The 12764-nt window shown below is 33.4% G+C and overlaps 1 protein-coding gene across 1 annotated transcript in view; it reads right to left on the bottom strand.

Moving 5' to 3' along the window:
• Positions 1 to 729: 729 nt before the first annotated feature.
• LOC129222759 (sodium/potassium-transporting ATPase subunit alpha-like) overlaps positions 730 to 12764 on the bottom strand; it is a 219185-nt gene continuing 207150 nt past the window's right edge. Inside the window, exons 19-22 of the mRNA XM_054857287.1 lie at positions 11571 to 11745; positions 7185 to 7315; positions 5396 to 5497; positions 730 to 3520 (exon numbers count right to left, since the gene is read on the bottom strand). Of these exons, the coding sequence (XP_054713262.1) occupies positions 3400 to 3520; positions 5396 to 5497; positions 7185 to 7315; positions 11571 to 11745 (529 nt within the window). The 3' untranslated portion in view covers positions 730 to 3399. The remainder of the gene's footprint in view (positions 3521 to 5395; positions 5498 to 7184; positions 7316 to 11570; positions 11746 to 12764) is intronic.

The raw sequence follows: 12764 nt of genomic DNA, 5'->3' as shown, positions 1-12764 counted from the left end.
GAAATTTGACTGTGGTACTTCTGGAAATCATAATTTTTAGTGATTCAAATTGAATTCGCTTAACAATTTACGGTGTTTTCTTAGATGCAATAATTATAACCGGTACCTTGTAATAGCATCTCATTAGACAAGTCATTTTTTTCAACTTTTAAACTCTGTCGGTCAAATGTCCCTTATAATGGTTCAAACCTCTCTCAAGTGGAGGAGTTTGAAGCAGTTTGGACACACTTGAAAAATTACTGATAAAAAATTTATATATTATTTAAATAAAAGGCAGAAATATAAAATTTTTCTAGACATCATAAGGAAACAAAAAAAAAAAAAAAAAAAAAAAAATGTCAATTTGGAAATTATCTAACTGCCAGGAAAACAAAAAAGAAAATTGTATTTGTAAAAAGCGGGTCTAATCACTCTATTTCCCCCTACAAGTGTTTCGAAATTGTGGGAAATCCATTTTCCGTGAATGGAAATGGAGTCTTAAGAAAAATATCAATTTACATAATCTCTTTGTTGAGTACATCGGCCAGAAAACTAAAGTAGCTTGACACTTCTTGTCTAGTTTATTACTCCATTTCCTTCCCAAGAAAACGGAGTTCTTCATGCCATGGAGGCACGTGTATACAATTTTCATTACAGATTTGCATCTTATTACGTAATGTTTCCCCCAATCTACGGATGGCGGCAAAGCATTCGTTTGCAGTTCACAGTAGACTTGTTGAAAGAAAAAGACTCATTAAAGTTTTGTCACTTTTATTTTATGTTTTTCTCTATTAATATAGACTCAAATTTTTTGTACAAATGAATTGCCATAGTTCTATATATGTTCCGAAAGCAACTTCTAATGCATTTGGTACAACTGACAAATAAATTTAATTCTATTATTTTTCACTAAACATTATTATTTATGGAAAGACTATCTATAGATGTAATATTTCTCAGTATTTTCCCGGAAACACCAATTTTAGTACATTTTTGCTCTTACGAAATAGAAAAAAAAATGTAAATGAAAAATATTTTCACATAAACTTCCTTCACAGAGCAAAAAGATTTCTCAAATTGTCATTTAAAAACAGATCTTGGATTGTCGGCAATTTGTAAATTCCTAAATAAATAAAAAATTTACTTCACTTTAAAGGTGAATTCGTTTTTGTACAAAATGTTCTAAATTTCATGTGCCCCCCTTGGATTAAATTAAGTCATGTCCTAGAAATGCTTCATCAAAAAAGTTTCATTATAAAAAAAATTATAGTTCATCTTTGCTTAATACTTTTTAATTGTTTTACCTTTTTAAAAATATCTTCCGTTTATCAGTTTAAAATATTTATTGCAATAAAGTGAAAAATATTCGAAAATGTTTTGTATACAATACTTCATATGACACAGTAAGAGCAGTTTAGATTAACTAACCGATAAAATAATTGAAACTATAAAAGGCATATTAAGACATTAAGTTATATCTGGAGCATAAATGAAGGCTTACTTTTTATACGTTAAGCAGCGTTCTAGCTGAAAAAAAGGAAAAACTTACATTCTTTTCGTTCAGCAAACAAATAATCAAAATTACAGTTAGTAATAGAATGTATTTTGTGTATAGATGTGTATTTAAGCCAGTTAATTTTTCTGCGTCCTGAAAAATTTAAGCTGAGGTGAAAGCTAATGAAACATAGCCACATTCAAGTAGTGTTTGAAAAATTCATTGGTGAAAAACAATGCTAAGATTTCTGATAGTTAATTCTTGAAAGACGAAGCAACTTTCAATTTCAGGCAATCTATTTGAAGAGAACTGGAATCGACAATGAGATGGTCCGTGTATCACTTTATTGGCAAATTAAACCTTAGCTGAACATCATGAAATATAATCGCACAAAACACATATATCACATCTGTAATTTATTCCCTTGGCTCTCTAAGAAACTACAGTTGTATTTTTCCCGATAAATAATTGAAAAACTACATTACAGTTCTTTGCTTGCCATTCTCCCTTTTGGTGGCTTTCTCTTAATTTGTTTCTCTACGTGGAGTGAGAATAATATGAATAAGCGATTCTCGACTAAATGAATGTGAAGATTGGCGCTAAAAGTAAAAATTGTAAAATTCTTCCTCCTAGCCTATAGTCAATCCTAGGACGCTACCATTGCCCGAAGAAAAATTATTGTTTTTGCAACGCGAATTTCTAACTCTTAACTCTTTCAAAGTATGAGAACCAAAGTCGCTATTTTAAGCCATGAACTAATTGAGATTTTTGTCCCCCGAAATGAGTTCCTGTTTTCCACTGGGTGCATTAAATTGTAACATTTCATATTTCGAAAACTATGGTTATCGTCAATAGTATCATAAACAAAGTGAGGCGAAAATACTGGCTAGCTACTTTTTATGGCTAGAGCTGACTATGAAGCAAATAACGATTATCTTATTCATTTCAGACAGCAAAAGAAACCAAAAATTGTCCTCTGGTCCATAAAAAAAATCTTGAATGCTTTAGACAACGGCTCCGTTTCACCACAAAAATTTTCTAGCATCATTTCCTTTTCATTCGAAACGATGGCAGATATAATACATTTCTTCTTTTCTCGACAACTGTCACGTACAGTGAATGAATGGCTCTTGTTACCACCGGCTTCCACGTTAAAAATATGAGCTGCGCATCGGATGCCTGGAAAAAGAGCTATGGCGAAACGGAACTCGGAAACAAAGGATGACTGGGACGATTTCGCGGGGTGTGGGAGGAAACGATCATATAACAATACAACTGGATAACACTGCAAAACCTCACACAGCATCACAGTGCGAATTGCTGGAATGTGGAGGTACGTAGACTGTGTACAACCGTCTTGACTTCCTCCGATATAATCAGTTTGTCCACCGATGTTCCCTCTGAGCGGGAAACACGGGTTCTAGAATTCATATCAAAGCACTTTTCTTTCCCGTTCCGGCAGTATTGGTTATGACAGCATTTTCAAAATAGATAAATTTTAAATCGTTGGACAACTTTTCATTGCATGTTTTGCAAAGAACAGAAACATAAATATGATACATATATATGTATATATACATGCATATAAGTGTGTATATACATATACATAACAGCCTCCCTCCGCTCTGCTTGCATATATTTTCTTATTTCATATATATATCTATATATATGTGTGTGTATACATAAGCCTCTGTTTCGCCGAAGAACACCTATTCCCCGTGGTGGTGGCAGCCATCGGAAGGCGTTGAAGCACCAGACTACGAACAAGATAGAGTATGATGTGTAAAGAGATGCGTGTTCGAAACAAGAAGGTATATTTCGCACACTGCGGCGATGGCTGAACACACAGACAACGATGAAAGAAGGCCCTCAAATATCGACAAAGGTGTTCCGGGCGCACACGGGGCCACAGTGAATCTCTGCTTTTAGTAGTAAGTCTCTCGCTCCACCCAGCCGCCGGGGTTGCGCCGCAGGATGAAGCGACGCGCCTCGTCGTACACGAAGATGAGGAGAGAGAAGGGTAGGGCTGGAAGCCACCAGAAGAGCCTGCAAAATGGAAGGTCATTAGAGTCATGTCAAGCGAGGAAAACACTGCATTACATCACGTTGCACTCCAGAGCCCCCCGCCTCCTTCCCTCGTTCGTTTGGAAGAAAAGTGCCACAATACGGAAATTTCAATTTTCTTTCTTTTTTCCTCGCTTAAAGGTTTTCAAAGGACGTTTTCTTCTTTAGAAAATAATGACATATTTTTTGTTCTTATATTAACCGCCGAAGTGCTCAGCAAACTTACTTTTCTCAATGCAAATTGCCTGAAGAGTTCAACTTCGAAAGCTTCTCCTGTAAAATTTCATTTCTTCGTATTCTGGCACTCTTCTTCCAGATGAGCGATATATATACTGTGCTAAGCGCAAAAGTCATATCTGCAGTCGAATTCAAATAAGACCGTAGTGACCTGATCGGTAAAGCATCGGACTTGTGACCGGAGGGACCAGAGTTCGATCCCAGCCGAAGATATAACATCTTCATTTATGATGACTGGGGGGACGTTAAACCTCTGGAGGTGCTGGACTAGGGATTGCTCGGTTTCTGGTCTGGATCCAAAAATCAGAGCTGTCTTCAGGCTCCCATTCAACTGGTTAAATCACAAAATAGTGGTAGTACATGGGACCCTGGAGTGAAAAGTGGAGTTCAAAGGAGAAATTCCGTTTTGAGTTCTGTGCTTCCATGTATTTGATCCAGATGGAATTTTTTCAGATTAAAAAAAATATATTTTTTCCTTTGACAAATGACCATGAAAAAATGTATTTAGGTGAAACATCTGACAAAGAACCACCTGGTGACCGTAACTCAATTTTGTTTTGATGAAAAGTGCTGATACGATGCTTAGCACGGTAGTAAAATACGATCGAATCGACAAACATTTCATAAGATTTGGACATGAGTTTTGGTTACAGCGAAAAACGGACCGTCATTTACGACGAAATTTGTCTTACGATTGAAGGATCCCCGAAAGTGAGCTATTCATTTCTGAGAGTAGAGGATCAAGTTTCAGAAACAAGTATTAAGCAAAGGAACTTAACATATGACAGCATGTACCCTACCTAACTTACGAAATATGTGGAGGGGAGAGATCATCAGGAAATGGAACTGTGTCAAACAGGAACCACTGCAATGGTTTGTAAGGAAAGTTTGACATTTGTGTGGAAGGAAGGAAGTTTAGAAACAAGTGTCAAGCTAAAGTACATCACATGTGACACACATCACGAAATATGTATGTGAAGGGGGAAAGTCATTAGGAAATCGAGTTATGTCAAACAGGAAACTTGTAAAGTAAGCTTTTTGACACTTGTATGGAAGGACGGAATTTTAGAAGCAAGTGCCAAGCTAAAGAACTTGACATGTGACAGCATGAATTGAAATGATGTCATCATTGAAGTAACCACTTTTTAAGGGTATTGTGGTCGTACTAGTGCGTGTCACGTACTCCAGGCATCGTGGTATTTTTTTGTGATAAACACCTTTTGTACAACGCATGGCTTCTGAATGCAAATAAGTAGTTTAACAAAATGTTTAATGGATGACTGCTTTTCCTTCTTTACTTTCTTGAGTGTTATCAAAATCGATCACTATGTATAAAAAACTTCAATGCAATTGCAACAGGTAAGGATGAGAAACTCATAGGGATATTTTAGATAGTTGGTTTTGTGGATCTATTATTCACCCCGCATAAATTCAATACATTTTTACTTCAATCCCATTCAATATATTACATCGATTCCTAAACTTCTTTCTGTATTAAATAACATAAAAGTCCTTTTCCTAGATTTACTCTTTTACGATCATCGTATATTTGAGACAATATCGGTTTCTGTTATGAATGAATGTTCAATAGCTTAATTTTATAATTCGACAAACACTTACTTCAAAGGATACATTCGAAGACCTTTGTCCATTCCTGGGCAGTAAGATAGGAAGGCAGCTAAGGCCGTTTCAAATACTAAACCAAAATTCAGTATATGATTTCTGGAAAAGGGAGTAAAAATATATTAGAACATGCTTCTAACATGAAGAATATCACCCATTGACGACAATCTGAAAAACAGCAGTAAGAAAAATAAAGTTGTTACGCAATACCACTTTTAACTGATTTGTTCTCAAAGGCTACATATGCGGAAGCATTTTTTTTTATGGTAATAGCTCTTAATGTAAATTTTATTTACTCTCCTATCACTATAAATAGTTGTAAGAGTTAATTTATATACATATTTTTTGTTTTACAAATACACAAGAGAACTAATTTAAAAGGTAAAGTACATCACATGGGACGTAAAAAGTAAATTGCAACCATCGATTTGAGCATTTTTTTGGCAAGAAGTAAAACAAATAAATAAATTATAGAAAACATTAATCATTATTGTGTTAAAAAAAATATAAAAAAAAAACTAAAAATTAAAAATAAAGATAAATAAAAAAGCTTATTAAACATTATGTGTGTTCGTCTTATCACTTCATTAGTATGGGAATGTGGGGCAAAGTGAAATGAGGAAATATTTGCTCTTCTTTTAATGCCACCTATCGGCTAATATTTTAACTACGTAGTAACACATGTAGTCTATTCCATGCAATAAAAAGTTACGTCTGAAAATCAAGTAATATGGTAATACAAGCAATTTTCAAGAATTGATACTTGTTGATCTAAATGAACTATCCAACTTTCCTCCCGATAGTTGTGCAAAGCCTTTGCATTTATTTATTGTTTTTCTTATTACCGATTGGCAACGAACTGTAAGAACTTTTTCAGCATTGCAAGCCATGTGTTTTGTCATTCAACCTTTTTTTTTATGTAAAATGTAGCTGTGTCTTTTGTTTTTATGTTAAAAGTGCTAATAGTCTGCTGACTTACGATAAAATAAAATAGTTACTTAAAATTATACAGTTCACGCTTATTCCTTTTCGGGCCATCGAATTTATAATACTTACATTATAATATTTTGCTGTGCCTCAAAAAATATTTTTGCTGTTATAAAATGATAAAATTCTTGTTATTAACATTTTGAATATTAATTAAGACATATTAATATTTAGTGCAGTATTTATTTATTTCATATTGAGGATGTTTGTGTACAATTAGTCAAGTTCATGCGGGACAAAGTGAATGGGTCATTTGGTTTACTTATTCAATCGTATATGAAATATTTACGTATTAATTAATTAATTCATTCATTTACATTTCTTCAGTTAATATTCACGTATTTATTCATTAATTCACTTATTTTCTTTTTCATTCACTACTTTATTCAGTCATTTTTTAACATATTAATTAATTAAGGAAGTAATTAATTCATTTATTGTTCCATATTCTTTAAATTTTTTCATCCATTTTTTATTTTCTCATTCATTTAGTCAAAAATATTTTTAATAATAAAATAGAAAATATTTTATTAGAAAACTGTTTAATTTTTCACTTTGCTTCATAAAAACGAAGGGTGAAAAATTTCCACTTTTTTTTTGAAGGTACAAATTTATTGCCAAAAATAAATGATAATATTTCAATGCAAGTCTTATAAAATAGAATGTTCTTCCTTTATGTACTGTAATTTTCAAAATAAATTTCTAATTTGTTCATTTTGAAAAAGCTCAGTCATCTTAACTACTTTGCCCCACATTCCCCTACTATTTCGGTTTTTGTCATGTATGTAAACCAACTTACTTCATTCCTTGATGCAAAATAGAATTCCTACGAGTCTTGCAGATAACAAGATCTGCCCATTGTACAATGACAATGGAGGCAAAAAAGGCTGTGTGGCAGGTAAATTCCAAAATTTTTCTATTATGGTATGTCTGAAAAAGAAACACAAGCATTGCATTAGCCAAATATCTGTGTGGTTTGACTATAAAAAAATTACTTATTTCTTCGCAAAAGTAAACTACAGTATGAGACCCCAAATTCGGAATCCTGAAATTCGGAACTTTTCCCTTTAAACTGGGGGTGCGACATCGATGTCGATGTTTTGGAAACATCGATGTTTTTGTTAAACATCGATGTTTTACTTTCGATATTTTTTCGATGTTGATGGTTTTGCATTTTAATGGAAAATTATCATAAAATCTGCTCCAATTTTCTCGCTAGGTAATTAAGTTTACTTATGGAATTGCCAAAAAAAAAAAAAAAAATTTTTTTTTGAACCCATTTTATAAAATCAATTTTTCTATGTAGAAGATGATTTTTGGGAAGATCACTACAAGATAGTAGAAGATTGACTAGAGAGTGAGGAGGAGGTCAAAGCTATTGGAAGAACCTGACACTGGTAGTCTGGTGCCAGAACTTGCAGTCTATTTCAAGGCTCCAGTTCTTAAACTAAAGGAAAATCCTATACGTTACTGCAGGGAAAATTATAACTTTAAAATTTCGGAGCTGGTAAAAGTTGCTTTAAAGTATTAGATAGTGATGACAACTTCTGTTCCATCGGAAAGAGATGTTTTTCTGAATGGTGGGATAGTCTGCGAAAAGAGAAATGCGCTTCTGGGGAAACAAAGTAAAAACTTCTTTTTCGCCAAACTGACAACACCAATGTTCGGGGTTACTTATCGATTTCCTCCAACAAGTCGTCCCTCTATTACTTACAATTTGTGTTTAATTATTAACTAACAGCACAACACATATTTCTTGCTCTTAAAAATAACTGTTAAAATTAATTTTGTATTTTTTAAAAAAAATAGCACAACTTTTTCTCATCATTCAACTGAAGGTAAGTGTTATGATACATTTTTTCTTCGATTCTTTTTTGATGTAAATTTACTTTTAGTTTCATTCAGTTTCAAAATATTTCCTTATTACTATAACTAGTTTGTATTAATCGGTGCTTGTCTTATTACGAATTATTGTCCTACTATAATACCAAGACGTTTCGAAATTATTCTTATTAAATTATATTCATGATTTGATGTTCAGTATTTTCAATGTATTCGTCGGGTACGTATTCTTTTGTATTGCTTAACTTAGTGTAGTATATTCAAAAATGTATGTTATACATTGATAAAAAGACCGATGTTTTAAAACATCGATGTTTTTTGATCGATGTATCAATAGCATCGATGTTTTAATTTCTCACATCGATGTTTTGAAACATTGATGTTTTGCCATCGATGTCACACCTCTACTTTAAACATATACAGTCAATTCGCAATAACTCGAATTGAAAAGAACCGACGAAAAACTTCGACTTATCAGAAGTTCGACCTACCGCTTGTATCGTTTTTGGCATTTTAATATTAAAAATCATTGAATATTTTAAATATATACATATAACAGACAAAATTACAGATTTTAAAAGTTTTTAAGCACAATATGCGCAGTTTAATCAAAATATTGAGAGAAAAAAATCAAAAGCATGGTTTTGCTTGCGATACTGCTGGAACCACTTGAATACTAATTTTACTTCAAGAAAGGTGAACATCTTCATTTGTTTCAAATTTGGATTCATGGATTCTACCGCTTTAGAAGTTTCTTTTTCTTTTAATATCATATCTGTCTGTCAGGAATTTAGCAAATGATCGAACAAAAGAACGAAGAAGAATGCATCTTAACTTCGGTCAGGCTTTGAATAAAGGTACAATTAGTTGACTTGACAGCTTAAAAGCTAATTCCTAGTCCAGCAACATGTCAAGGCCCTGTTGTAAACAGTACAGTACAACAAAAGAAAACAAGCTAACTCATTTCCGCATGTGTAACTCCTTTATCGCACATTGGCTCAACAGGTGCTCAACTTGCTTTAGAAGGGATGCAGGAATTTTTTTGTGCAGGAATTGCAAGTGAAGGTGAATTAATTTTTCGCTCATAGTCGCTTGTTTCTCTTTTTTTTCATTCTTTCGAAATAAATTTCGAGTCATCTTTGAAAAAAATTCGAGTTAAAAGAAGTTAACTTCTAGATATTGAGAATAATTAGCATGAAATTAAAGACAAAGGGGTCGATACTTCATAAAAACTTCGAGTTATAGTAATATTCGAGTTATCGGATTTCAAATTATCGCGAATTGACTGTATATATTTTTTTAAATCAAAATCTTTTTATTTTTTTCAGTTTTAAAAGTTTTAAAACAGTTAACGTTCGGCAATTACTTGTTGAAAACACTGTACTTTCAGATCAGCTTTAGTCTAAAGTTTTTCCAATACCATGTTTTATGCGTAAATATGCGTTTTGCTGTAATTGTGCAGCAATCTTTTAACATCCTCTTTCAGTTAACGATATATTTTTCTTTTTCTTCTAAGTGGTACGCAATATGAAGCATATTGAACCAAAGTACAAAATTAATTTTAGTAAAAATATAATTTATTATATCGGTTGGCACATTGTATAATAATAAAAAACAACATCCGCGGAATATATGTTGCTGCAAATTATCTTAGACTTTTGTTTTAACGTAATCAAGTATATTTTCATTCAGATTGATCAAAAATAAAGGAACTTTAAGGCGAACATAGCGAAACCAGGAAAAACGTCACAAATACCACACGACAGGATAATTTCCTGCTATTTTTTGAGACAGAATCCCAAATCCGTAAAATTCCAATGTCCGGATGGATCGCTGTCCCGAGCGTTCCGGATTTGAAGTCCCTTACTGTACCAAAAAAGAAAATAGAAGAGAGCGAAAAAAGAAATATTTTTTAAAGTGGTAACGCCAAAATAAATTCATAGTTAAATCAAATATCTTAAAAATTGTTTTATACACTGATCAAAGATGAATCATCACATGATTTCTTTTTAGCCGAATTTTTAAAAATATTGTTTGGCGCGAAATTCACCCATCTGAGTAAAAAAAAAGCTATTTCATAATTGGGATAGCCCTATATACGTAGGTCTCCCCCAAAACTAAGGAGAATAAAAAACTACAAAACTTGCTTCAGCGTTTCCGGTTACTTCTGGTTAACAAATATCAGCGTGACAAGTTAAGTTTTAATTAATATCACTCCCTAATTACTGTGAAACCAAAATTTTCCGAGAGCTTAAAGTTGTAAGTGTGCCAAGTTTGAAGTGATCCGTTATTAATAAAATAATTTTAAAAAATACATAGCATTTCATTAACAATAACAGTACAAAAATTTAGTTTTAATAATAGAGTGAAACTTGATCACCCATGTACGTTGACTACTTTTGTCAGGTATAGAGTTAATCCGATATAATATTCATATCAACCTCTATTAGTTGACCGTCTAGCTAAAGTACACTCTTGGAAAAAATCCTGAGATTTTACGGTAAATGTTACTGACATCCATATTGACAGAAACTTTTACCGTAAAATCCTACTTAACTGAAAAGTTTCACGGTAGAATAAACGAGAGTTAAAAACGCAACTTGTAAACAGCAGGTTCGATCTTGGGACCTTCGTATTGGCAGGCGGCTTTGCTGAGCACCATGCCAGTGGAGGCACATCAAGTGAGTGGAAATACGGTGTTACATGCTTCGCACTGTAAGTCACGTAGTGTATCTATTGGCGCTGCAATCTTTTATTTTTTTACGGTTGAATTACGGTTGAATGAACTGTAACTTTTTGGTACTGTAACACTCCATTTTACAGTAATATTTCCATAAAAGTTTACTGAATTTTTAACATTGTACTACACTGCATAAAAGAGGATTAACAGTGAAATGATAACCGTGGAATATTTTTTGAAAATTTATTTCAGTATTTGAAGACTACATAAGACTCCATCAGATCGAAATTCCTTGAAATATTTGTTTAATAAAATGAAGACAATACGCTATCCTAACATTAATGACCTAGGTTCAGTGAAACCTGTGTAATCACTTGAGGTGTAGTAGTTCAATGGTCAACTTACATAAGTGGTCAGCTTATAGAGTTTGATATATATGATGTAGGAAATAGGACTAACCCTGTATCTGACAAAAGTGATAAACTTTAAAGGCTTTTACTGTACAAACAAGATGGCTGTGTCCGGTTACGGTGACAGCTCCAAAAAACTTTTCTCATGTTCCATCCTGTTATTCTTGCATCCATGGACACAGAAAGCTTGTGTTTGACATTTTGTGATCTTATTAAAACAGAAATGAAACAAAGATGAGACAATAATTCTTACCCACTCTTGATTATAGGAGTCTGTAAGGTCATTGACAGCTTTTGAGTCCCACTCCTTGCGAATACCAAGAAGGCGACCCGGCAAGAACCCATTTTCCCCCATGATCACAAAGTAGGCAAAAAACCCAGCTGCTCCCTGAATCATTCCAATTTGACCATATGCAATTGATATTAACCTAGCCAAAAATAAGCATATTAATAGCAATTCAAAGTGTTACTTATAAGTGAAATTTTTGACTATAATACAAAAAATAGGTGTAAATTAGGAATTATTTCAAACAATTAACAGTTTATGAACTCTCGAGACCACCTCAGCGTTGACCACACTTGCCGAAGCCAATGCAGTTGCGAACGTAGAATGTCCATTAGTCCATTCGCCCGTGAGGGAAGTTCCCTACTGCACAGCTCAACTGCTCCCAAGAAGTCACCACCACCGTCGCAAGACTTAGTACTGGGCACCTAAAAGGCATTGAAAACCTTGCCAAACGGGTACAGAACTTACGATTCAATATGTCCACACTGTCCATCTACACAACTAGACCTCTTCTATTGTCCCGATATGACTTCGGCCCTCTTCGGCATCGACATTAACTGGACCAAGGACATCATTTTCTCTGACAATGTCGAAGTGGCCTAAGCAGTACTTCGTACCTTTGGCTCCATCTAACCCTTTTGGACCATAGACACGTCAACAACAGCAGCAATTTATACTATAATTTCATATAATTGTATGACAAAATGCATTTTGTAAGCACACAAAAAAAGTGTTGTTTTTCAACGCAAAAAATAGTGTTGCATTTTTCTCGTAACATTTTCCATAGATTCATGAAAAATATTTCAGCACAGTGTAAAATGTTCGCAGAGGGAAAGAGTTGAATAAACTTGCAGAACAATTAAATGAAACAATGTTAAAGAACCTCATTTTACAAAAATATTGAGATTTGTCTTGGGGGAAATAATGAACAACTTTTTCCATTCAATAAAAGTTTCAAGTTTACAGACACAAAGCGGCAGTCGCAGTAATGACCTTTATTTAATTCCAGTTTTTAATTTACCTTGAGATATAATTTAAAGAAGAAAATTCATGCCCTCAATCAGTAACTAATGTATATAGAAAAATGTCTACGATAAAAATTTCTCGCATGAAATTCGTCACCTCAGAGCAACAGTAAGATATCTAAGCCTCAGAATAACA

This window comes from Uloborus diversus, chromosome 5 (assembly GCF_026930045.1).
Source record: "Uloborus diversus isolate 005 chromosome 5, Udiv.v.3.1, whole genome shotgun sequence".
NCBI classification, from domain to species: domain Eukaryota; kingdom Metazoa; phylum Arthropoda; class Arachnida; order Araneae; family Uloboridae; genus Uloborus; species Uloborus diversus.
Note: the sequence above shows the minus strand (reverse complement) of the source record. Positions and strands in the feature narration are given on the sequence as shown.